The following is a 27452-nucleotide window of genomic DNA, read 5'->3' on the forward strand; positions in this document are numbered from 1 at the left end:
TGTCCTCTCCCCTTCATCTACACTGATTGAAGTGGATTTAACAAGTGACATCAATAAGGGATCATAGCTTTCACCTGGATAGTCTTCTTTCAATAACAGCAAGTATATTGGGCAGATGCTCTACAAAGTGCACCCTGATTTGACCATCACAATGGCTCCAACTCAGATGCCTAGGCCACTCCCTGGCCAGCTCCCTCCCACACACTCAAACCTCATGGCACCAATGGCTGTGCCATTTGATCGTGTTGGCACTCTACCCTACTGAGGTATGTTTCTGTACAATCCTTCCAAGTATATACATTTTATTAGCTGTTATTTTACTTAGTATAACACATGGCTAAAGTAGCAATGATATAAATCATTTTCTTTTTGTCCCGCAGGCCATTTGTCCAGAGTGGATATTCCCACATCCATAAATGGATTTTTCAGCATTTTAAAAGACAAAAAAAGCAGAATATTTCAGAACATTGACTTAGGCGGATGTCATGCAGGTGTTTGTACACTTTTTTCTCTTTTGTTAATTTTGTTGGTTGTTGGTCCTTGGGGGCGGGTGGGTTTTGGGGTGGGGAATGGAATTATTTAATTTATATATTTTTCTCGGAGGGAACTGTGGGGGGGGGGGGGGGATCTGGTGGCCTGGCGTTTGGGAGGCTGGTGGCCTGGCATTTGGGAGGCTGGTGGCCTGGCATTTAGGAGGCTGGTGGCCAGGCATTTGGGAGGCTGGTGGCCTGGCGTTTGGGAGGCTGGTGGCCTGGCATTTGGGAGGCTGGTGGCCAGGCATTTGGGAGGCTGGTGGCCTGGCGTTTGGGAGGCTGGTGGCCTGGCATTTGGGAGCTTGGGTCGGTGGCTGATGGATTGCTGGTTCGTGTCCCCGTTTTTGACCTTGTGGGAGATCTGTTGACATGAAAATAAAATAAAAGAGAGCCGCACACTCTTGGAGCTCAGATGCAAAAATGTAATACCAACGTTTCGACAGCCAAGCTGTCTTCATCAGGATACCCTCCTAGTGTGCGGCTCTCTTTTATTTTATTTTCAAGTTTCTACTCCGCTAGCCAGCACCTCGTCTTAATAGGTGTGCGTTTCTTTTTCTCCTAGATCGGTTGACATGCCCTTGAGCAGGGCGTTGACCCTGGTTGCTTCTGTGTGTCACTCTGGATGGGAGTCTGGTAGATGACTAATGTGATGTAGTTGTTGAGCGGCTTCACTGCAAGTATATTGTATGTTTTAAATGTTTTAAAAAAAGAACATTTCAGAATTGAACAAATTATTTGGTGACAGCGAATAAAGAACTCAAGCATATCCCTCCCTCTGTCATGTTCACATTGTTTTGATATGTGTTCTATCATAATGTACATGCCCATTGCGTGTGCATTGCTATACATTACATACTGTACAGATCAGTGTATTTTATACATATCTTTCAAAAATATATTTAAAAACAACTAGCACTTCCCAAATGTAAACATTATTTTTTGTTTGGGGACAGGCAAACAGACACTGTAACTGTTTGCTCGTGGAAATTATAAAGTTACAAACCATTAGGGACAAGGTTATAGGGACACTAATTTGTATTAAGGCCTTCTCATTCAGATTCCCATTAACCAACAGAGGGACACCTACGTTTAATTTCACAATTTCCCATGTGTGTGGTCATTGCCTTTTCCCTTTCAGAATAGAGACACCAATAAATACATTTTCACTACTTTTAGATCCATCTGTCTGTGGTATAGCAGACCACCTTAAAAAACACACGCACTCACAAACACACACAAACAATGACACACGCACACACTTCAGGTTGTTCGACGCGCCAGTCGACCTTAAAAAAATCCCTGTTTCTGTTACTTCCGTGTTTAGCTTGCTAGGCAGTTTTCGTTTCGTAACGGCAACATGGCGCAGCTGAAAACAAAACGTTCCTGTAAACTGTTATGTCAAACTAATTCACCTTCATGTAAATTATCACGTAGTCATCTTTTCCAACCACTCCTCTCAATAATATTAGTCAGCTCCATCGCAAGTTCTGCTGTAGCAGAAACAGAGACAGGCGTCCTGACAATAACAGATGCTAACTGGACGGTCACTATGGATGGCGAGTGGATGATAAAGTTGTGAGTACAGTACGAAATCGTACTGATGATCTGATGTATGCATGTTTGGCGGAAGATGAAAACGGAAGAGGGGAAGGAGGATATATATAATTGAAGCTATTAAGTGCCGAATAAGATTTTAGAGTAAAACTTTTGGTCTAGGTCCAGAGTGAGTGTATTCTATTCCAATAATTCAGATGTTTCGTGTTGAAGTTGATGGAACATTGAATGTGAAACTATGCTCTCTTCAACCTATATAGATCATGCCAAAGTATTTTCCTGACGTTGAAAATAAGTATTTTCTGGATGTTGAAACCAGGTTAATTTTCAGTTCTGAACGAAATGCTGGAAGGGGGGCCTGAGTGAAAACATTTGGGAACCCCTGCTCTACTGTACTGAACTATACTTTGCTGTCCAAATAGTGAATCATAGACGTCTATGATTGATTCAGATTTGGTTTTTAGAACACCTGACTTGTGCCCTGAACACCACCCACCTATAGAATCTCCATAATGTCCATAGATAAATGTGTGTGTGTATAGTGTTGCTCCCTGGTGCCCGGCATGTGCCCAGCTGAAGGAGCAGTGGGAGAGATTCTCCAGCCTGGCAGCAGTCATGGGGGTTTCTGTAGGAGAAGTGGACGTCACTGAACAGCCTGGTATGGAAATATTATGAAGTTGATACTGTTGGCTCTTACTGTCCTCAATATTGTCTTCTCCTCGCTGTGTGAGATTCAATGCCATACCGAGGCTCCTTCTAACTATGTATGTGTGTTTCTTTTCTTTCAGGTCTCAGTGGACGATTTTTGGTTACCACACTGCCAACCATTTTCCAGTTAGTATCTCAGTTAACCTTTGACCCTGTCCTTTGATCCATGACCTTTAACCTTTCTAACTTTGTATACAGTATTTATCTGTGTGTGTATTCTACAGTGTAAAGGAGGGTAGCGTGAGGAGGTATGTGTCTGTCCGTGAGGCGGAGGAGTTCCATACATATGTCTCCAACAGGAGGTGGGAGGAGGTGGAACCACTGCCTTCATGGAAGTCTCCTAATTCTCCTCTGTAAATATACACACCATATACAATACGAGTCGGAAGTTTGGACACACCTACTCATTCCAGGGTTTTAACTTTTTTTTTATTTTTATTTTTTACTATTTTCTACATTGTAGAATAATAGTAAAGACATCAAAACTATGAAATAACACATGAAATCATGTAGTAACCAAAAAAGTGTTAAACAAATCAACATATATTTTTTATTTGAGATTATTCAAAGTAGCCACCCTTTGCCTTGATGACAACTTTGCACACTATTGGCATTCTCTCATCCAGCTTCATGAGGAATGCTTTTCCAACAGTCTTGAAGGAGTTCCCACATATGCTGAGCGCTTGTTGACTGCTTTTCCTTCACTCTGCAGTTCCACTCAACAATCTCAATTGGGTTGAAGTCGGGTGATTCAGGTCATCTGTAGCAGTACTCCATCACTCTCCTTCTTAGTCAAATAGCCATTACACAGCCTGGAGTTGTGCTTTGGGTCATTTTCCTGTTGAAAAACATATGATACTCCCACTAAGCACAAACCAGATGGGATGGGTTATCGCTGCAGAATGCTGTGGTAGCCATGCTGGTTAAGTGTGCCTTGAATTCTAAATAAATCACAGTGTCACCAGCAAAGCACTCCCACACCATCACACCTCTATGTTTCACGGTGGGAACCACACATGCAGAGATCTTCCGTTCACCTACTCTGCGTCTCACAAAGACACGGCAGTTGGAACCAAAAATCTCAAATTTGGACTCAGACCAAAGGACAGATTTCCACCGGTCTAATGTCCATTGCTTGTGTTTCTTGGCCCAAGCAAGTATCTTGTTATTATTGGTATCCTTTAGTAGTGGTTTCTTCGCAGCAATTTGACCATGATGGCCTGATTCACTCAGTCTCCTCTGAACAGTTGATGTTGAGATGTGTCTGTTACCAACCAGGGTTGGGTAGGTTACTATCTAAATGTAATTTGTTACAGTTACTAGTTACCTGTCCAAAATTGTAGTCAGTAACATAACATTTGGATTACCCAAACTCAGTAACGTAATCTAATTACATTCCGTTAGTTTTAGATTTATTTCCCCTTAAGAGGCATTAGAAGACAAAAATGTATGTTACCAATTGAATGACATCTATTGCGGGATAAATTAATGTTCAAGTTTCATAGCTGGCCATATATGGATGTCAAAATTTACTTTAAGGGTTGGTTTACATTTACAATGTTTACACTGGGATAAAACAAGTTTCTATTTGGGGTTCTGATAGAGTATGACAGTTGTACTAAGCTCATGAAGGATTTACAGTGGGGCAGAAAAGTATTTAGTCAGCCACCAATTATGCAAGTGTAACGGATGTGAAACGGCTAGCTTAGTTAGCGGTGTGCGCTAAATAGCGTTTCAATCGGTTACGTCACTTGCTCTGAGACCTTGAAGTAGTAGTTCCCCTTGCTCTGCAAGGGCCGCGGCTTTTGTGGAGCGATGGGTAACGATGCTTCGAGGGTGACTGTTGTTGATGTGTGCAGAAGGTCCCTGGTTCGCGCCCGGGTATGGGCGAGGGGACGGTTTAAAATTATACTGTTACACAAGTTCTCCCACTTAAAAAGATGAGAGAGGCCTGTAATTTTCATCATAGGTACACTTCATCTATGACAGACAAAATTAGAAAAAAAATCCAGAAAATCACATTGTAGGATTTTTAATGAATTTATTTGCAAATTAATGTGGAAAATAAGTATTTGGTCACCTACAAGCAAGCAAGATTTCTGGCTCTCACAGACCTGTAACTTCTTCTTTAAGAGGCTCCTCTGTCCTCTACTCGTTACCTGTATTAATGGCACCTGTTTGAACTTGTTATCAGTATAAAATACACCTGTCCACAACCTCAAACAGTCACACTCCAAACTCCACTATGGCCAAGACCAAAGAGCTGTCAAAGGACACCAGAAACAAAATTGTAGACCTGCACCAGGCTGGGAAGACTGAATCTGCAATTGGTAAGCAGCTTGGTTTGAAGAAATCAACTGTGGGAGCAATTATTAGGAAATGGAAGACATACAAGACCACTGATCATCTCCCCCGATCTAGGGCTCCACGCAAGATCTCACACTGTGGGGTCAAAATGATCACAAGAACGGTGAGCAAAAATCCCAGAACCACACGGACCTAGTGAATGACCTGCAGAAAGCTGGGACCATAGTAACAAAGCCTACCACTACGCCGCCAGGGACTCAAATCCTGCAGTGCCAGACGTGTCCCCCTGCTTAAGCCAGTACATGTCCAGGCCTGTCATTTGAAAGATCCAGAAGAAGATTGGGAGAATGTCATATGGTCAGATGAAACCAAAATAAAACTTTTTGGTAAAAACTCAACTCGCAGTGTTTGGAGGACAAAGAATGCCGAGTTGCATCCAAAGAACACCATACCTACTGTGAAGCATGGGGGTGGAAACATCATGCTTTGGGGCTGTTTTTCTGCAAAGGGGCCAGGACGACTGATCCGTGTAAAGGAAAGAATGAATGGGGCCATGTATCGTGAGATTTTGAGTGAAAACCTCCTTCCATGCTTCTACACCTGCATTGCTTGCTGTTTGGGGTTTTAGGCTGGGTTTCTGTACAGCACTTTGAGATATCAGCTGATGTACGAAGGGCTATATAAATACAATTTGATTGATTGATTGATTCCATCAGCAAGGGCATTGAAGATGAAACGTGGCTGGGTCTTTCAGCATGACAATGATCCGAAACACACCGCCCGGGCAACGAAGGAGTGGCTTCGTAAGAAGCATTTCAAGGTCCTGGAGTGGCCTAGCCAGTCTCCAGATCTCAACCCCATAGAAATTCTTTGGAGGGAGTTGAAAGTCTGTGTTGCCCAGCAACAGCCCCAAAACATCACTGCTCTAGAGGAGATCTGCATGGAGGAATGGGCCAAAATACCAACAACAGTGTGTGAAAACATTGTGAAGACTTACAGAAAACGTTTGACCTCTGTCATTGCCAACAAAGGGTATATAACAAAGTATTGAGATAATCTTTTGTTATTGACCAAATACTTATTTTCCACCATAATTTGCAAATAAATTCATTTAAAATCCTACAATGTGATTTTCTGGAAAAATCCTCATTTTGTTTGTCATAGTTTAAGTGTACCTATGATGAAAATTACAGGCCTCTCTCATCTTTTTAAGTGGGAGAACTTGCACAATTGGTGGCTGACTCTAAATATTTTTTTGCCCCACTGTATGAGTTATACAGTTGAAGTTGGAAGTTTACATACACCTTAGCCAAATACTTATAAACTCAGTTTTTCACAATTCCTGACATTTAATCCTAGTAAAATTCCCTGTCATAGGTCACTTTGGATCACCACTTTATTTTAAGAATGTGAAATGTCACAATAAGAGTAGAGAGTGATTTATTTAAGCTTTTATTTCTTTCATCACATTCCCAGTGGGTCAGAAGTTTACATACACTCAATTAGAATTTGATAGCATTGCCATTAAATTGTTTAACTTGGGTCAAACGTTTCAGGTAGCCTTCCACAAGCTTCCCACAATAAGTTGGGTGAATTTTGGCCCATTCCGCCTGATAGAGCTGGTGTAACTGAGTCAGGTTTGTAGGCCTCCTTGCTCACACACACTTTTTCAGTTCTGCCCACACATTTTCTATGGGATTGAGATCAGGGCTTTGTGATGGCCACTCCAATACTTTAACTTTGTTGTCCTTAAGCCATTTTGCCACAACTTTGGGGTCAGTGTCCATTTGGAAGACCCATTTGGGACCAAGCTTTAACTTCCTGATGTCATGAGATGTTGCTTCAATATATCCACATCATTTTTGTCCCTCATGATGCCATCTATTTTGTGAAGTGCACCAGTCCCACCTGCAGCAAAGCACCCCCACAACATGATGCTGCCACCCCCATGCTTCACTGTTGGGATGGTGTTCTTCAGCTTGCAAGCCTCCCCCCTTTTCCTCCAAATGTAAAAATGGGAATTATGGCCAAACGGTTCTATTTTTGTTTCATCAGACCAGAGGACATTTCTCCAAAAAGTACTATCTTTGTCCCCATGTGCATTTGCAAACCATAGTCTGTTTTTTTAATGGCGGTTTCGGAGCAGTGGTTTCTTCCTGGCTGAGCGGCCTTTCAGGTTATGTCGATATAGAACTAATTTTACTGTGGATATACACTGCTCCAAAAAATAAAGGGAACACTTAAACAACACAATGTAACTCCAAATCTATCACACTTCTGTGAAATCAAACTGTCCACTTAGGAAGCAACACTGATTGACAATAAATTTCACATGCTGTTGTGCAAATGGAATAGACAACAGGTGGAAATTATTGGCAATTAGCAAGACACCCCCAATAAAGGAGTGGTTCTGCAGGTGGTAACCACAGACCACTTCTCAGTTCCTATGCTTCCTGGCTGATGTTTTGGTCACTTTTGAATGCTAGGCGGTGCTTTCACTCTAGTGATAGCATGAGACGGAGTCTACAACCTACACAAGTGGCTCAGGTAGTGCAGCTCATCCAGGATGGCACATCAATGCGAGCTGTGGCAAGAAGGTTTGCTGTGTCTGTCAGCGTAGTGTCCAGAGCATGGAGGCGCTACCAGGAGACAGGCCAGTACATCAGGAGACTTGGAGGAGACCGTAGGAGGGCAACAACCCATCAGCAGGTCCGCTACATCTGCCTTTGTGCACAGAGGAGCAGGAGGAGCACTGCCAGAGCCCTGCAAAATGACCTCCAGCAGGCCACAAATGTGCATGTGTCTGCTCAAACGGTCAGAAACAGACTCCATGAGGGTGGTATGAGGGCCCAACGTCCACAGGTGGGGGTTGTGCTTACAGCCCAACACCGTGCAGGACGTTTGGCATTTGTCAGAGAACACCAAGATTGGCAAATTCGCCACTGGCGCCCTGTGCTCTTCACAGATGAAAACAGGTTCACATTGAGCACTTGACAGATGTGACAGTCTGGAGACGCTGTGACGCTGCCTGCAACATCCTCCAGCATGAACGGTTTGTCGGTGGGTCAGTCTTGGTGTGGGGTGGCATTTCTTTGGGGGCCTCATAGCACTCCATGTGCTCGCCAGAGGTAGCCTGACTGCCATTAGGTACTGAGATGAGTTCCTCAGACCCCTTGTGAGACCATATGCTGGTGCGGTTGGCCCTGGGTCCCTCCTAATGCAAGACAATGCTTGACCTCATGTGGCTAGAGTGTGTCAGCAGTTCCTGCAAGAGGAAGGCATTGATGCTATGGACTGGCCCGCCCGTTCCCCAGACCTGAATCCAATTGAGCACATCTGGGACATCATGTCTCGCTCCATCCACCAACGCCACGTTGCACCACAGACTGTCCAGGAGTTGGCGGATGCTTTAGTCCAGGTCTGGGAGGAGATCCCTCAGGAGACCATCCGCCACCTCATCAGAAGCATGCCGAGGCATTGTAAGGAGGTCATACAGGCATGTGGAGGCCACACACACTACTGAGCTTCATTTTGACTTGTTTTAAGGACATTACATCAAAGTTGGATCAGCCTGTAGTGTGGTTTTGGGTTGATAAATTTGATTTCCATTGATAATTTCTGTGTGATTTTGTTGTCAGCACATTCAACTATGTAAAGAAAAAAGTATTTAATAAGAATATTTCATTCATTCAGATCTAGGATGTGTTATTTTAGTGTTCCCTTTATTTTTTTGAGCAGTGTAGATACTTTTGTACCCATTTCCTCCAGCACCTTCACAAGGTCCTTTGCTGTTGTACTGCGATTGATTTGCACTTTTCACACCATATGTTCCGTTCCGTATGTTCATCTCTAGGAGACAGAACATGTCTCCTTCCTGAGCGGTATGACGCCTGCGTGGTCCCATGGTGTTTATACTTGCGTACTATTGTTTGTACAGATGAAAGTGGTACCTTCAGGCGTTTGGAAATTGCTCCCAAGGATAAACCAGACTTGTGGAGATCTACACTTTTTTTCTGAGGTCTTGGCTGATTTCCTTTCTTTTCCCCATGATATCAAGCAAAGAGGCACTGAGTTTGAAGCCATAACATAATTTTCTGGAATTTATCAAGCTGTTTAAAGGCACAGTCAACTTCTGACCCACTGGAATTGTGATACAGTGAATTAAGTGAAATAATCTGTCTGTAAACAATTGTTGCACAAAGTAGATGTCCTAACCGACTTGCCAAAACTATAGTTTGTTAACAAGAAATTTGTGGAGTGGTTGAAAAACAAGTTTTAATGAATCCAACCTAAGTGTATGTATACTTCCGACTTCAACTGTATTCTTCAAGAGTCACAACTGTATTCTTCAAGAGTCAATGGATATAATTTACATTATAAATCCAGAAATGGATGTAGCAACTACAGATTGAGCATGTGTCCATTAGGTTAGATTGAGCAATAAAAGCCCCACTTTTATTCCATAGGCTGGGATCTTCACTATGCAGCTGTTGCAAGAGTGATTTTTTCACTAGCTGTCCAATGGTTTCAAAAACAATGATTAATAGGCAGCTTAAACTTCTTGAATTCAACCACTATTGGGTTCAAATACACATTTAGATGTGTGAACAGCCATCCACAACAACCGCAAATAGCTAAATGAGAGAGCAGCAGTGTGATTCACATCAATGCGCTATGTAGATATCAATAATAAGTGATAGCCGTATTGCCATAGACTACATCATTACTGTCATCTTTACCTCCAAGCGTTTATTCAAGTTGGATAATCTTTGGATGCCAACAGCAGTCGCACCATTGGAAGATATAGCTTGGACTGTAGCCTACAAAAGCCTATTCCTGCTCTTTTCCTGCGATCCAGCAAACATATTTGGTGTGTCATCACAGCGGTCTCTGACTTGTGGTCAGTCTCACTAAACTTGTGCCTTTTTTCCATGCTGATTTGAATGTCATTGAGATAACAGAAGTGCCTTAGGTTTATTTTCACAAACATCTTTTCTGAATTTAAAAGTAATCATCTAGTTTTTCAAAAGTATCTATAATCTGATTAGAATGTTTTAGCTGGTAGTGCAACTGATTACATGTAATCCGTTACTCCCCAACCGTCTGTTACTTGAACTCTGTGAAGCATTTATTTGGGCTGCACTCTGAGGTGCAGATAACTCTAATGAACTTATATCCTCTGCAGCAGAGGTAACTCTGGGTCTTCCTTTCCTGTGGCCGTCCTCACGAGAGCCAGTTTCATCATACCGCTTAATGGCTTTTGCGACTGCACTTGAAGAAACTTTCAAAATTCTCAACATTTTCCAGATTGACTGACCTTCATGTCTTAAAATAATGATGGATTGTCGTTTCTCTTTGCTTATTTGAGCTGTCCTTGCCATAATATGGACTTGGTGTTTTACCAAATAGGGATATCTTCTGTATACCACCCCTACCATGTCAAAACACAACTGATTGGCTCAAACGCATTAAGGAGGAAAGAAATTCCACAAATGTACTTTTAACAAGGCAAACCTGTTAATTGAAATGCATTCCAGGTGACTACCTCATGAAGCTGGTTGAGATAATGCCAAGAGGGTCCAAAGCTTTCATCAAGGCAAAAGGAGGCTACTTTGAAGAATCTCATATAAAATATATTTTGATTTGTTAACACTTTTTTGGTTACTACATGATTCCATATGTGTTATTTCATAGTTTTGATGTCTTCACTATTATTCTACAATATAGAAAATAGTAAATATAAAGAAAAATCCAGGAATGAGTAGATGTGTCTAAACTTTTGACTGGTACTGTATATTATACATAAACGTGGAATTTGTCTTGTCTTCTGTAAATATATTCTGACCTTACCTCTGACTTTGTGGATCTCCTCCCTCCAGGATGAGCTGCATGGCCGGACTCTTCAGGCTTTCACTGTGGATCCGGGTGAGACCAAATCTCTCTCTCATACACACACACACAGAGAAAATGCTGTAAAGGATCCACACTCACTCAGAATCGTGTGTGTGTGTGCGTGTGTAGTGGACTCATGGGTATCTGACGGGGGATTTGGGCATGCCGGTGTGGGGCTCCTACCTCTCCTTTGCCATGGCAACACTTGTCACTGGGCTGCTGATGGGACTGGTGAGTTACACACTAATAATAATTTCACTATATTATTGTATTACTACTAAACCGTTAATAAACACAAAACACAATGTTTATGTCACACAAATGCTTTTGAAGGGTTCTGAACATGTTGAGTATGTCATTGTTCTGAGAAAGATGCCAAATTGTCTCTCTCTTACAGCCTGTTAGAGTATGTAGACACACAAACAAACACACACACACTTCGAGGAGTTTCTCTGCAGTGAAATGTGATCTTATGTAAGAGTGGGAGTGGGAGGATGGCTGCTATTTCAGGACTTGGTAGAGGAGACTGGAGAAGCAGCAGGAGGACAGATGTGTGGGATGCACTCAGCTGCTCTTGTGTAACAAGCTGCATCCTACTTAAAAGTTTGGAACTCAACTCCTGCCTACACTGACATTAACCTCTTAACTAGTTTAAACTACCTTCATTCTAAACTAGACTATTTACTATAGTTGTATTTATTTTAGGTTGACCCTGTCTAACTTCTCTGATCCTGTCTCAACCCTCCCCTCCACTCAACAGAGCTGCTTTAAACTCGTCTCTATCTCATTGTGTGTGTGTGTGTGTGTGTGTGTGTGTGTGTGTGTGTGTGTGTGTGTGTGTGTGTGTGTGTGTGTGTGTGTGTGTGTGTGTGTGTGTGTGTGTGTGTGTGTGTGTGTGTGTGTGTGTGTGTGTGTGTGTGTAGGTGCTGGTCCTGGTTGCAGATTGCCTCTGTCCTTCCCGACAGAAGCGGAAGGAGAGAGCAGGTGAGAGGATGATCCCACAGAACAAAGCACATACACACACACAAAGACAGTGTGTTATTAGTGCTCTACAGCTTGTGTTTGTTTCGAGCAGGAGTGTGTGTGAGTATGGCGGAGAAGAGGCAAGCGTCGGAGGCAGATGAGGGTGAGGGGTCTAACAAGGAGGAGCCAGAGACACTGAGACAGAGGAGAGGACAGGCAAAACGTACCTCCTAACCAGTGGTTGGAACCTAAATTATTTTCCAATCGTTTCGTTCTGAACAGAACCATTATTTTTTTTGTTACATTCCACTGTTTTCCGACCAGCAAAATAATGTTCTGAACCGGTTCGAACCAAATAAAAGTAACAGTTTATATTGTTCCTTTCTGTTCCTTTTTAAACCTCTGAAAAATAAATAATAATTTGCTCAACATTAAATGACTTCACCAATCATGCAGTGCAGATAGAGCAGCTTGATATGGAGCAGACAAGCTATAGCTCAGTGAGTTGTTTTACATACAGCTGAAATTTTGCGGGTGGAGGAAGCTTGGCTTAAAGCGCTGGGCATCTTGTGGTGACATGCATTATCTGAATTAGGCCCACAGAATTACACCTACGGCGGAACGGCTTCTTTGGAGGAACTTTGAATGTCTTTGAACTTCAGAGCTGGCTTAACATTGAACCAGAACTAGCTATAGCTAGCTAATGAGCTTGTGTGTGCAGAGCGGCACCAGAATTAAAAACACATCTTACCTTTTTGTAGTTAATAAATACAATGTGAAATGTGATAGCTATAGTATCCTAACTAGCATTGAAAAAGTTAATCCATTCTTCTCTAATTAAAAATCTATTTCCCTATCTTCTGAATCAAGCTTGTAACGTCAGTAGGTTACAGCTATGCTTCGGGGGGTTCTGATTCTGTTCCTTGGAAAATGTGGTTATTTTCCAGTTTTCTGTTGTTCCCTGAACCAGTTCCAAGGGAAATGTTCCCTTCAGACAGGTCGACAAAGACAAAAATGTATGCTGAACAAAAAGAGTGATTTGACTAATGCTTGTTGTGTGTTTTTAAATTTGTATTTTTTATAACGTGGTCCAATTTTCTATGATTATCACAATATAAACTTTATTTTCTTTGATTTGAAATAGTTTTCTATTGTTAAGACTGCCATATGCATACATACCGTTTGAGCTAGGTATGATTCTATTATTGATGGATGACTATGATAATGACTGAGTGTTGTTGCCATGTGAGAGGCCCCTCCATCCTTGATAATGGATCATTTAATCACCAAAATAAACATTTTTATACAAAGGCCTCGTTTACTGTCTAGTTATGGTTCCCATCTCCTGTCTGTGCTGTGTGGACAGTGCTATCATATATAAGGGTTGTGGGGTGAAGGGTCAGGGTTGCTTAAATTAGAGTGCATGTGTGTGTGAGGGAGGGATTGAGTGGAAAGCAGGGCTGTGTAAACTTGGGGTTAATGATTGCTGGTGGTCAGATGATCAGAGAGGAGAGACTTGGGGGTGTCTGTGTGTGACAGCAGTCAGGGAGGACTATGTGTGTGTGGATCAGGTCGTGTTAGAGTTAGTCAGCCTGTATGTGTTATTGCGTGTGTGGATCAAAGTGTGTTAAAGTGTGCATTTGTCTGTTTGTGTTTGTGTGTGTGTAGTCATGTCTGACAAGTTAGTGTGTGTGGCTGACTATGAGTCTATGGCCAAGAGAGTTCTACCAAAAGCTGTGTTTGACTACTACTGCTCTGGAGCTGACCAGCAAGAGACCTTGGCAGATAACACTGCTGCTTTCTCCAGGTAACTAGCACATACACTTGCCTATGCGGAGTCTCCAGAAAACACTAACATCCCGTTTTCAGGGATACAGTATTTTCAGCCTAACTTCCGTTTCCCCTGAAAAATGGAAGTGGGAACTTCTTACGCCTGCGACGTTAGGTTACACATACACAGACACACACTGCTGTTTTCTCCAGGTAACATGAACATGTACGTCCTGTCCTGTAACAACTATTGTAATGTGGAGAATCAAACCTAGTTGTAACATTAAAACCAGACAACAAGGCTTCATACAACACTAGTGTAGAATACTGCATCACACACACTTTACATAAGATCTGCACAGATTATGTTCTCCATCATCTCATAGAATATGTTAGTGAGGTGAGTCAGAAGTGTTTTTGGGATGTTTCAGTGCTGTTCACTGTTTTGTGTGGCTGTTTTAGGCAGACAATATCCTAGAAATCACCACAGTAGTTTAATAATTGACTCACCACCTAACTTCAACTCAAAGTCCTGTTCAACGTCTGACACAGCACTTGTTTACACCAGATCACTTCTCTGTGTGTATAGGTGGCGTTTGTTCCCTAGGGTACTGAGGGATGTGTCCCGCGTGGATCTGAGTGTTAGTGTTTTAGGTCAGCGAATCAGCATGCCAGTGTGTGTCGGGGCAACCGCAATGCAGAGGATGGCCCACCCTGACGGAGAGACGGCCACCGCCAGAGGTACGTACACACACACACACACACACACACACGTACACACACGTACACACACACACACACACACACACACACACACACACACACACACACACACACACACACACACGGCTGCTTCCAGCCTCTTGTGTATACTGTATGTGTGTAATAAAGCTCCATCTCCTAGCAACCAGAGCAGCAGGGACAGGGATGATGCTGAGTTCCTGGGCCACCTCTACCATAGAGGAAGTGAGGTCATCAGCTGGCGACGGCCTGCTCTGGATGCAGGTGGAGTACTGCTAGATATAGGTTTTTATTATATCACAGTTTACATCACCAGTCTGGTGAACATCTATGACCTATATATAATCCGTACAGCTGTACATCTATAAGGACCGCGACCTCACCCTGTCATTGGTGCGCCGGGCTGAAGAGGCGGGGTATAAGGCCATCTTTGTTACTGTGGATACGCCCTACCTCGGAAAGAGACGAGACGACGTGCGCAACCGCTTTAAACTTCCCCCTCACCTGAAGTAGGAACCAAAAACACACTCATCACCACACCATATACACAGACACATGCTTCATCAAATAATATATTATTTAAGCTTACCTCATATTTTAGTGTGTGTGTGTGTGTGTGTGCGTGTGTAGGATGACTAACTTTGGTTCGGCAGAGCTGGCGTTCTCCAGTGCTGAGGGTTACGGTGAGGACAGTGGGCTGGCTGTGTATGTCGCTCAGGCTATCGACCCTACTCTCTGCTGGGAACACATTGCTTGGCTGAAGAAAAACACACACCTCCCTGTGGTCGTCAAAGGTGTCCTGAGAGGTGACACACAACACACAGTACACGCCACATGATAAGGCAGGTTTAACTTTCATGGCAGAGTAGTAACATGTCTATACATCTATGGATCTATATCTACCCTTCTTCCCTCCAGCTGAAGATGCGCTAGAAGCACTTATCCACGGTGTAGATGGGATCCTGGTGTCTAACCACGGAGCAAGGCAGCTGGACGGGGTCCCAGCTACGGTGAGGGAGCCCAACACAAAAAAACGCTTCAGTAATATTTCACTTCTTGATCTGTGACATATGTTATCTGTGTAGCTGGATGTGCTGTCTGAGGTGGTGTCAGCAGTAGCAGGGAGGTGTGAGGTGTACCTTGACGGAGGGGTGAGGAGGGGGACAGACGTCCTGAAGGCCTTAGCTCTGGGGGCTACCGCTGTCTTCCTCGGACGGCCTGTACTCTGGGGGCTCGCCTGCCAGGTACCACTGTGTGTGTGTGCAGATAAAGGACCATATGCAGGTTTGTTACCTACTGCTAAATAACTAAAATGTCAAAACATGTGTTTGTAGGGGGAGCAGGGTGTCAGTGATGTTCTGGAGCTCATGAGAGATGAGCTACACCTGGCGATGGCCCTGGCAGGTAACCATGGATAATTAACCTACTCTGGCCATTTCCTCCTCACATTGCCTTTCCTCATCTACTAATTCTCAACCTCTCCTTCAGAGGTAAAGGTTGAACCTTGTGTTTTGTCTGCAGGATGTTGTTCACTGGCAGAGGTTAACAGATCCCTCGTCAGAAGACCTGAATTCACCTCCAGAATCTGAAGAAGTTGATACACGCAAATTGGGTTTGAAGGCACCAGCCATGTAAAACCTGGTTAAATTAATTTAATCAATTATCACTGCTTTTCAATAGTTTCCAAAGCACTACGAATTGGAGGTAAAATACTCATGACTGTCCGAAATGACTATCACCACCTGATGTAATTTGAAGCCTCATTAAATCATGTTTCTTTCCAATATTACTGGTGTTGGGGTTTTACTAGCTTTGCGCTTCCAAATCTCATCTCACTGAAGTCTCGGTTTACGAGATTAGGGTTTAACTAACTCTGCTGTATTGACAAAGTCACCAAACTAGGAGACTGAACTAATGGCAAAATATCTATAGTCAATCTGATAAAACAGCTGAAGTGACTTCAGTAGACCAGCAGGTGTCACTAACAGCTTTGACACTGTAAACCTTTTTGGTAGAACTGGTTGTAATGTTGAAAACCTTGGAAAGCTGTTTCCGCATTACACCCACGCGTAACATTTCCCGCCACATACACTCTTGCAGAATCCTGATCCTCTTTACAGAGCATACTAGCAATCTAAACAAGGAGTTAGCCTCTCGCCATGTGTGTAAGTTATCAGAGCAGGTTCATGATTTAATCACATTCATCAGATACAAAACTGTCAATCTACCAGGATGGTTCCCATGGCAATACAGGGTTAATAAATACATACGCTCACAAGAGTTCATTTTGGAGTTTTTACACAAGTATGGGTGTGTTCAACTGGCAGACCGGTGGGTGCAGCAAGTGTGTTACGTTGCAACAGTTACTTGGTGCTGCGGAGTTTAGTTGGCGCTGTTGAGTTGCCATGATTACTTAGTGCTGTTGAGCACCGCAAGAGTCTTCATGCCGTAGTGACAGTAGCTGTAGCCTGACACAGTCGTCGTGACCTGTGTGATATACCTGCACACACAGAAGCAGTATTACCAAAACACACAACAGAAACAATGTACCATTAAGATTTCCAGTGTGTAGTCTGGAGAAACAGACAGGCTATGGTGTGTGTATTACCGTAGGGTCTGCAGGAGCGGACTGTCTGAAGTGAAAGACGGATGAGGCCAACGATGCTGCTACCAGGAAGAGCTGGATCGCTGTGTTCACCTGCATGCACAAACAACACATGACTAACCAACTAGACAAATGAATGCGGACTGTTGTTTTACTTGTGTATGACGCATGTGTGTATTTCCCCTTATTTTTCTTCCTACATTTTCAGTGGCGGCCACGATTTAAATGCATATAGGGGAAACACCGGTGTGTGTGATGTACAGAGACTTACCTTACTGAGGGTGGTGGGTTTGAGCTGCACTGTAGCAGGGGTTTAAAAACGTACAGACAGACAGATGTAGTATAAACAGAGCAACGCCACAGATCTAACCGTACTGGACACACTCCCATCCATCTCCTTGTTCATGTATTCTGACCGATGGACTAGTGTCCGTGACAGGCCTGAACCAGCCCGCTATGTGTGTATGACTTACAGGAGGGGGGACAGTCTTGTATCTGACGTAGGAAACAGCAGCAATCAGATCGACATCTCTGACAATCACCAACGCTGTCAGGGGAGGTGAGAACACACAGTCAGAAGAGCACAAAATGAACAACTAATTATTTGGTTCTCTCCCTCTATGGCGATTGTGTGGACATTGATTGGGATTATTAGCACTAAGATTTATTTGGATACTGCAGCCAGGAAGGACTTACATTTCAACACACACAAACACACAGACCTGGGATGAGCTGAGTGTAGGGGAGACTGATGTAGAAAACACTGATGAGGATCTTATCAGTCAATGGGTCGAGAGTGCTGCCAAACAGACTTCCTACTGGCCCAGTTGCTGGCTATATAACCACCCAGCTACAGAGACAACACCAGAGGGTGTAGTGTGTGTGTGTGTATAGTGGTGGCAGTATATGGTTATTGTTTTTATTTAAAATCAAAGCACTTACAAAGTGTGTGCGCATGCAGGCATGCATACCACATCAGTAAATCCAGCCAAAGTGAAGAGTCCCAAAGAGGTGAAAATGTTGCTCAGTGATCAGGACCCCCAGGACCGGAGCCAGCGTGATTCAACATACACACAGCAGGTTGGGGATGGTCCATGGACTTTCATACTGGAACACACACACAAAATTTAGAGAACATGTTTAGCAACATTCAGTGCAAGACTGTGCATTGTTGATCTGACTGGAGAATGTGTGGTTCTGTCTGTCTTAATTCATGCCATGACAGTAAAGTGACAGCATGGGAAACCAGCCCTAAAAGTATAATCTAATATGGCATAATTTTGCCTTCATCTGGGTAACTTCTTTCACAGACAGACAACAATGAATCTGCCAAGACTACCACTTGTTTTACCACATACCCACAACACCTACCAATTATTTAAACTTGAACAACCCCGAGCCAGGATCGGGTGGTTTCCCTCAGGTCCTCTCCAGGTGTGCTGTTCGCTGGTCTTCCATTACATAGACCTCTCCAGCCTGGAGGCACACCAGACCTCACCGGGCACAACATCAGCCTAGTACGAGAGGGCCTCCGGGTATAAACTAAAGCAGTTTTCGTTACCCTGCATCCAGCGATATTATCGGGTGACGCTTTCGGTGGAACCCTTCAGCGCGTGGCCGGTAACCTCTGGGGTCGACCGGATTGGGATATTCGTGTCCTGTGGGTGTGTAGCTGGGCGACAGAGTATTCTGTTTGAGTCTTTGCAGCCTCTTCAGCTCTGCCCTCACACATACACCGGTACATCTACACATACATCTGCTGCCGCCATGACCCAGTTGACCAACACACACTTCTCATCGCATTACAGTGGTGCCCTCGCGCGCACAAAGTTATCTTTACAGACAACATTGAAAACCGCGAACAAGACGCGACCAAACGAACCTCATCTACTCCTCTTTACACATATCCTGCTGTTTAACACCTTCGACAGTTCATATTTTTATCCGTTTACTTCTTATCCAGCCAGCAACTAGCCGATAAATCCATGTTTTCTGCCGTATTCCGAGAGTTTTACGTCGTGTTGGTGGTTGTCACTTCAAAAGAAAAGTTATCGCGCTGTGATAGTTTGGGTAATTATAAATCCGAGTATGCAGGACGTGTAACCAACTAGCTTTATGGTTCAGAATTTAATCTTGTACCCTGCCTCCTTTTCTGTGCAAACGTTAACTATTTCACACTCCTGCGCACAAAGCGAGATCCTTGACCAAAATAAATTTGCGACACAGCTGAACAAACAGCGCCTCTGCGCAGCTGCAAGGAGTCCATTAGGAGCTACTTTATTTTCCTAAAATGTTGATAATATTTGTAGCTGATTTATTTTACCATACACAGCCTCGAGTATACAGGTAAATTAATGTCATAAGTGTACAATCATGTCAAATATGAGTTGCGCCTGTCTAATCAGTTTTGTACTTGCAAAAAATATTTGCAAACATGTAACTTTTGACAAATGCAACAACACCAGCAAGCAGGTAATGTGTGAATAAATACTTGCAAACATGTAACTTGATGTGAGAAAATCCAATAATATTTTGCAACTGGTGAATCAAAACTACATTTGCTTGTGTCGAATCTGTTTTTAGCGACTAACCTGTGCCAAACATTTTGTAAAAATCTCAAATCAAATCAAATTGTATTTGTCACATACACATGGTTAGCAGATGTTAATGCGAGTGTAGCGAAATGCTTGTGCTTCTAGTTCCGACAATGCAGTGATAACCAACAAGTAATCTAACTAACAATTCCAAAACTACTGTCTTATACACAGTGTAAGGGGATAAAGAATATGTACATAAGGATATATGAATGAGTGATGGTACAGAGCAGCATACAGTAGATGGTATCGAGTACAGTATATACATATGAGATGAGTATGTAGACAAAGTAAACAAGTGGCATAGTTAAAGTGTCTAGTGATACATGTATTACATAAGGATGCAGTCGGTGATGTAGAGTACAGTATATACGTATGCATATGAGATGAATAATGTAGGGTAAGTAACATTATATAAGGTAGCATTGTTTAAAGTGGCTAGTGATATATTTACATCATTTCCCATCAATTCCCATTATTAAAGTGGCTGGAGTTGGGTCAGTGTCAATGACAGTGTGTTGGCAGCAGCCACTCAATGTTAGTGGTGGCTGTTTAACAGTCTCATGGCCTTGAGATAGAAGATAGCTGTTTTTCAGTCTCTCTGTTTTTCAGTCTCTCGGTCCCAGCTTTGATGCACCTGTACTGACCTCGCCTTCTGGATGATAGCGGGGTGAACAGGCAGTGGTTCGGGTGGTTGATGGCCTTGAGATAGAAGCTGTTTTTCAGTCTCTCGGTCCCAGCTTTGATGCACCTGTACTGACCTCGCCTTCTGGATGATAGCGGGGTGAACAGGCAGTGGTTCGGGTGGTTGATGGCCTTGAGATAGAAGCTGTTTTTCAGTCTCTTGGTCCCAGCTTTGATGCACCTGTACTGACCTCGCCTTCTGGATGATAGCGGGGTGAACAGGCAGTGGTTCGGGTGGTTGATGGCCTTGAGATAGAAGCTGTTTTCAGTCTCTCGGTCCCAGCTTTGATGCACCTGTACTGACCTCGCCTTCTGGATGATAGCGGGGTGAACAGGCAGTGGTTCGGGTGGTTGATGTCCCTGATGATCTTTATGGCCTTCCTGTAACAGGGTGGTGTAGGTGTCCTGGAGGGCAGGTAGTTTGCCCCCGGTGATGCGTTGTGCAGACCTCACTACCCTCTGGAGAGCCTTACGGTTGTGGGCGGAGCAGTTGCCGTACCAGGCGGTGATACAGCCCGCCAGGATGCTCTCGATTGTGCATCTGTAGAAGTTTGTGAGTGCTTTTGGTGACAAGCCAAATTTCTTCAGCCTCCTGAGGTTGAAGAGGCGCTGCTGCGCCTTCTTCACGACACTGTCAGTGTGAGTGGACCAATTCAGTTTGTCTGTGATGTGCATGCCGAGGAACTTAACTTGCTACCCTCTCCACTACTGTTCCATCGATGTGGATAGGGGGGTGTTCCCTCTGCTGTTTCCTGAAGTCCACAATCATCTCCTGTACTTGTAAGAGTACTTCTTGCTTGTAGAGAAGATATCTTAATTATATAGCTAGATGTCAATATTGAACCAATGCAAAGATAGACATTTTATTGGCATGCTATGAGCTGCTTTTCCTGAAAATGTCTATCTGATACAGCTATTTGTTGTTCTAGTGCAATGCACATCACATGTGACAGCCACATAATGTAGTCGTGTATCTGCAGACCAGCGAGGAGGAGAAATGTCTACTTTAGGGACATTTTCTAGGAAAAGCATGGACAGATCGAACTATCTGTAGTACCATTATTATTTGAAACCACCAGATGCACATCATCTGTATCAGTGTTACATTTCATATTGTTTTAATCTATTTGTATTGCTATCTGTCTCAAGTTGTACAAATAATGAGCATGAAGAATACTGAATTCTATTTAATTGTCAAGTGGACTGAATTCTCATTCAAATAATGTTGTGCCTCTCTTTCAGATCTGCCAAGCACCACTGCTAGCCACACAACCACTGCCTCAGATTGGTTGGTTAAGCTTCTATATAGATGGCCCTGTCCAGGAGTGACTGTGTCTCCCAACCCCCTTCTCAGTCCCTAGTAATTATTCTGCAATAGTTTATGCAACACCATCTGGAAACAGAAGATACTATACAGCACTGGTCACCAACCTTTTCTGAGTCAAGATCACTGAGTCAAAATGCATGCCGAGATCTACCGCTCTAATTTTATTAACATGACTTAAAAAATGTAAGCCTATACAACATTAACCAATTAAAAACAGTACTGTAGCAATGAGGTTTGTACAGTAAGCTATGGGCCCACTACATTATCACCACATACTGGCTTTGCTTGAATTGGGGCGGCAGGTAGTCTAGTGGTTAGTGTTGGGCAGTAACCGAAAGGTTGCAAGATCAAATCCCTGAGCTGACAAGGTAAAAATCTGTCGTTCTGCCCCTGAACAAGGCAGTTAACCCACTGTTCCTAGGCCGTCATTATAAATAAGAATTTGTTCTTCACTGGACTTGCCTAGTAAAATACATTTAAAAAATAAAAATTGACCTGCCAATGCATTGTTGTTAAGGATATTTTTTTAAATTCTATTTAAAAATTTGAGGTAGGCTATATGATCATAGATCCATTGTTGTATTACTTGTGAGGCACAGCTGAGTGAGCATACATTTAAATCATTTGCTTTTTATTTTACTGGGCTGATGGTGCCTGCATCTGATGGTCAATCTTAGCAGAGGGAGAGCAGCAGACTGAGGGTCAGCCTCTCAATGTCCCTCCTCTCTCCCTTTCCTCCACTGACACTGACCAAAAAGGGACACAGTGTTCCAACTGATTGTGAAACTCAAGTCGCACTGCATTATTTCTACCTCATGCACAAATTCATGTTGTTACTCCCTATGACCAGAGAAAGTGAAATATTCCTCAATATAAAAAGAGCCAAGCCTATCAATACACTTTCCTACTCATTACTGCTGCACTGTTTGTTGTAGTGCTGACTGGAAATAGGAAGAACGTGCATTTTATGGCTTATAAGTGTTGACAGTGCTGAGTAAGAACTAAAACAGCAGCTCTTTGCTGTATTCGTTGACAGTCTCTCTAATCATGGTTTTAAACGTTTTGAAATCTCTATCAATTTTGCCGTGGCTTTCTTTTATGCCTGCTACGTTACTGCAGACTTGATCATCTGAGCAATCTGATTGGCCAGCGGTAGCATTGTGCACTTGATTTCCTCTCCAGGCCCACCAGGAAGGCAGAGTTTGTACCTTCAGACACATGAAATTGCAACAGTTTGCCTACCTGGCACGCAGGGCAGCTGAATTGGCTGCACCTACCACCAACAGAGACTAAAAAATAGGAACACAATGCTTTATCGTTGTTGTTTTTTTACAGAAATGTTTGGCAATCGACCGGTTGACCACTGCTCTACAGGAATGACGGAGTCCAACCAAATCTTCTAGGCTCTGTCCACGCATTTCAAGTCTGCGTTGAAACAATGACATATCAATGGCCCAAGACCAGCTCAGTTAATCACTACCATTGTGACAATGAGTCGTCATATTGCTGCATCAAAAGTACATTATCCTAAGGGGCGTTAGCAGACAAAATGTAAGAAACTTAATTTATGTCCACGAATACCTGTTTGATCCTACAGCTATTGTATGCTGTAATCATGAGCCTATGAACCAGTTACACTGTTAGCACTGAGGCGGTTTGCCCTGGTAGGAAGACCACTTTGTGCAGCTCACCCTGCACTATGAAGTTTACTTCTGATAAGCTTCCCAGTAAAAGCATTAACATACGCAGCCTGAGAAACAAGGTCCATGAAGTCAATAACTTGCTTGTAACCGATGACAATCATATTCTGACTATCTCTGCAACTCACTTAGATAATACACTTAGGTTGGAGTCGTTAAAACTTGTTTTTCAACCACTCTACAAATTTCTTGTTAACAAACTATAGTTTTGGCAAGTCGGTTAGGACATCTACTTTGTGCATGATACAAGTAATTTTTCCAACAATTGTTTACTGACAGATTATTTCACTTATACTTCACTGTATCACAATTCCAGTGGGTCAGAAGTTTACATACACTAAGTTGACTGCCTTTAAACAGCTTGGAAAATTCCAGAAAATGATATCATGGCTTTAGAAGCTTCTGATAGGCTAATTGACATCATTTGAGTCTATTGGAGATGTACCTGTGGATGTATTTCAAGGCCTACCTTCAAACTCAGTGCCTCTTTGCTTGACATCATGGGAAAATCAAAAGGAATCAGCCAATACCTCAGAAAAATAATTGTAGACCTCCACAAGTCTGGTTCATCCTTGATAGCAATTCCTGTACACCTGAAGGTACCACATTCATCTGTACAAACAATAGTACACAAGTATAAACACCATGGGACCACGCAGCTGTCATACTGCTCAGAAGGAGACGCGTTCTGTCTCCTAGAGATTAATGTATTTTGGTGCGAAAATTGCAAATCAATCCCAGATCAAAAGCAAAGGACCTTGTGAAGTTGCTGGAGGAAACGGGTACAAATGTATCTATATCCACAGTAAAACAAGTCTTATATCGACATAACCTGAGAGGCCGCTCAGCCAGGAAGAAACCACTGCTCCGAATCCGCCATTAAAAAAGACTACGGTTTGCAACTGCACATGGGGATAAAGATTGTGCTTTTTGGAGAAATGTCCTCTGGTCTGATGAAACAAAAATAGAAGTGTTTGGCCATAATGACCATCGTTATGTTTGGAGGAAAAGGGGGAGGCTTGCAAGCCAAAGAACACCATCCCATCCGTGAAGTGTTGTGTGGGTGCTTTGCTGCAGGGGGGACTGGTGCAGTTCACAAAATAGATGGCATCAGGAGGGAGGAAAAGTATGTGGATATATTGAAGGAACATCTCAAGACATCAGTCAGGAAGTTCAAGATTGGAAGACCCATTTGCGACCAAATTTGCGACAACAAAGTCAAGGTATTGGAGTGGCCATCACAAAGCCCTGACCTCAATCCTATACAAAACTTGTGGGCAGAACTGAAAAGGCGTGTGTTAGCAAGGAGGCCTACAAACCTGACTCAGTTACACCAGCTCTGTCAGGAGGAATGGTCCAAAATTCACCCAACTTATTGTGGAAAACTACCTGAAACGCTTGACCCAAGTTAAACAATTTAAAGGCAATGCTACCAAATACTAATTGAGTGCATATAAACTGACACACTGGGAATGAGATGAAAGAAATAAAAGCCCAAATAAATAATTCTCTACTATTATCCTGACATTTCACATTCTTAAAATGAAGTGGTCATCCTAACTGACCTAAGGCAGGACCTTTTTACTAAGATTAAATGTCAGGAATTGTGAAACTATGTTTAAATGTATTTGGCTAAGGTGTATGTAAACTTCTGACTTCAACTGTACCTTTGATGATAGTGGTAGCAATACATGGTTATAACATTTACCGAAAAGACAAATGCCAACGAAGGCGGTGTTGTGGTCTATATAAAGAACCACATTCCTATAAAGCTTAGAGACAATCTAATTTTAAATACTGTTGAAGTAATATGGCTACAGGTTTATTTACCTCACCTAAAGCCCATTCTTGTGGAAAGCTGCTATAGACCACCAAGTGCTACATTATCACGTACAATATTCATCAACATATGAATCACTACAAAACTTATTGTATGACCTCTTATACACTATATTAGGTCCAGACTTCATAACTTTGGTTTTCCTAGATATGGCTATTATATTTGATCACTACAGCCTATGGATTTGGATACTGCTTTAAAGCAATTTTGATGATTTCATTCCTGTGCTGTTTGTAACTACCCTGGTAGGTTGACTGACAACCTGAACCAGATTGCAGGCACTGGTTACAGTTTGACGTTTTTTCTTGAGTGGGCAGATTGATGAGAGCCAGTCAATATTTAAATCACCCAGAAAACATACTTATCACATATATTATCAAGCATTTCACACATTATCCAGGGCTTTACAGACCCTGCTATAATGTGGATAAATAGTTACTTGTCTAACAGAACACAGAGTGTGTTCTTTAATGGAAGCCTCTCCAACATAATCCAGGTAGAATCAGGAATTCCCCAGGGTAGGTGTTTAGGCCACTTGTTTTTTAAATATCTACTAACGTCATGCCAGTGTGTCTGTATGTATGTGGATGACTCAGCACTATACACATCAGCAACTGAAATGACTGCAACACTTAGAGCTGCAGTTAGTTTCAGAACGGGTAGCAAGGAGTAAGTTAGTCCTAAATATTTCCAAAACTAAAAGCATTGTATTTGGGACAAATTATTCACTAAACCCTAAACCTCAACTACATCTCTTAATGAATAATGTGGAAATTGAGCAAATTGAGATTACTAATGGTCAACCTTCTTAATGCTGCTCTACCTTCTTAACAACACTATCAACAAGGCAGGTCCTACAGGCCCTGGTTTCGTCACACTTAGACTACTGTTCAGTAGTGTGGTCAGGTGCCACAGAGGAACTTGGGAAAATTGCAGTTGGCTCAGTAATACACAGTAATACATATAGCCATGACTACATGGAACTCTATTCCACATCAGGTAACTGATGCAAGCAGTAGAATAAGATTTAAAACGCAGGTAAAAATACGCGTTATGGGTTCTGTTAGGAGACACACACAAAGGTACAGACACATGCATACGCGCACACTGTGATATTGTTGTATGGTGGTGTAGGGATGTTCTATGATGTACTGTTTTAACTTTAGCTCATTCAGTACAAACATAGTTCCCTGTTTTGTCTGTAATGTGGGTGCTTTCTTGTGTTCGGACCTGGCAAATACTGCTCCCTGGCAAATACAAATGTAATAGTTTAGGTCAAACCGTTCAGACGCTACAGAATTTTTTTGTGAGACGACTGAGATGTCTCATGGTCTGACAAACATCACTATCTCCTTTCACAGCAGGCGATTGAGACGCATCCAATGCAACAAAAAAAACATCTAGCTTAAACTGACCGATTTTGATGGGGATTTCTTTGTTATGTAACTTAGATAATCATCTCTAGGGTGTTAACTGTGTGTCATCCTGGCAGACTTGGACAGTTCCTGTGTTAGTAACAGTGTCTCCAGGGACAGCACTGGTCAGGTGACACTCTACCGTCCGGAGGGATCCGCCCCGCCCCCCTCTGCTCTCCTCCAATAATCTCCTGGACCACCATGGGAAATAAGAGTTTGCATACAGCCTCACCCCCTAAACTCTTTCCCCTAGCCCATACACCAAAGAAACCTCTGGAGCTCTAAATTGAATTGTATAGACATATACAATATAAACATGATAAATAATAGTGTAGCTACTTGATATTATGCCAGTCCAGTGAGGGTGAGACGGAGCTGTTGGGAATGAAGGAACAACTACGACACCTGGCTGCATGCACTGAGGAAACACACAGCCTGGGGTTCAATCCAATGTCGACTGTGGTGAAAGTGAATGTGTGTGTTGTACCTTGGTGGACATGGTGAACTTGCCGTGTGGTAGGGTGAGTGTGATGTTGCTGACACAGACCACGGTCCCCCTCACACACACCAACCGACCAAACACACTCACCCGCAGGGTCCTCAGGGCTGTCAATGACTCATAATTATACAACCTGAAACAGACACAGTTAGGGACAAACACATATTTCTAATAGCTGAGTCAGAGAGAGACCATAACTGTTGTGTGTTTTACCTGGAACTGAGGTATGTTAATGATGGGTGTGGCCCCCCCGGGAAGCCCTTCCCCCTGTAACCCATGTCTCTCCAAGTCCTCCGTCAAAACTGACACACACACACATT

The 27452-nt window shown here is 42.9% G+C and overlaps 3 protein-coding genes and 1 pseudogene across 4 annotated transcripts in view; 2 read left to right on the top strand and 2 right to left on the bottom strand.

Moving 5' to 3' along the window:
* The window catches only part of LOC124046548 (1-phosphatidylinositol 4,5-bisphosphate phosphodiesterase beta-1-like), a 48879-nt gene extending 37041 nt beyond the window's left edge, over window positions 1-11838 (bottom strand). Inside the window, exon 1 of one of the 2 annotated variants that reach the window (XM_046367039.1) lies at window positions 10953-11837. The gene's annotated coding sequence lies outside the window, so the exon portion shown is untranslated. Of the gene's footprint in view, window positions 1-10952 lie in introns of both variants that reach the window. The other variant, XM_046367040.1, reaches the window with a different exon arrangement.
* LOC124046550 (thioredoxin-related transmembrane protein 1-like) lies at window positions 1839-13268 on the top strand. Its single transcript, XM_046367043.1, has 8 exons — window positions 1839-2108; window positions 2630-2745; window positions 2876-2921; window positions 3020-3148; window positions 10982-11027; window positions 11124-11225; window positions 11918-11978; window positions 12070-13268. The coding sequence occupies exons 1-8, from the start codon at window positions 1891-1893 to the stop codon at window positions 12189-12191; spliced, it is 840 nt and encodes a 279-aa protein (XP_046222999.1). The 5' UTR covers window positions 1839-1890; the 3' UTR covers window positions 12192-13268.
* Window positions 13269-13474: 206 nt separating this feature from the next.
* hao1 (hydroxyacid oxidase (glycolate oxidase) 1) lies at window positions 13475-16254 on the top strand. Its single transcript, XM_046367041.1, has 9 exons — window positions 13475-13764; window positions 14317-14468; window positions 14632-14732; window positions 14823-14977; window positions 15099-15274; window positions 15387-15478; window positions 15554-15712; window positions 15803-15872; window positions 15990-16254. The coding sequence occupies exons 1-9, from the start codon at window positions 13628-13630 to the stop codon at window positions 16055-16057; spliced, it is 1110 nt and encodes a 369-aa protein (XP_046222997.1). The 5' UTR covers window positions 13475-13627; the 3' UTR covers window positions 16058-16254.
* LOC124046551 lies at window positions 15770-19326 on the bottom strand (annotated as a pseudogene).
* Window positions 19327-27452: the final 8126 nt, after the last annotated feature.

The sequence above is a fragment of the Oncorhynchus gorbuscha genome, linkage group LG10 (genome assembly GCF_021184085.1).
Source record: "Oncorhynchus gorbuscha isolate QuinsamMale2020 ecotype Even-year linkage group LG10, OgorEven_v1.0, whole genome shotgun sequence".
Lineage (NCBI taxonomy): Eukaryota > Metazoa > Chordata > Actinopteri > Salmoniformes > Salmonidae > Oncorhynchus > Oncorhynchus gorbuscha.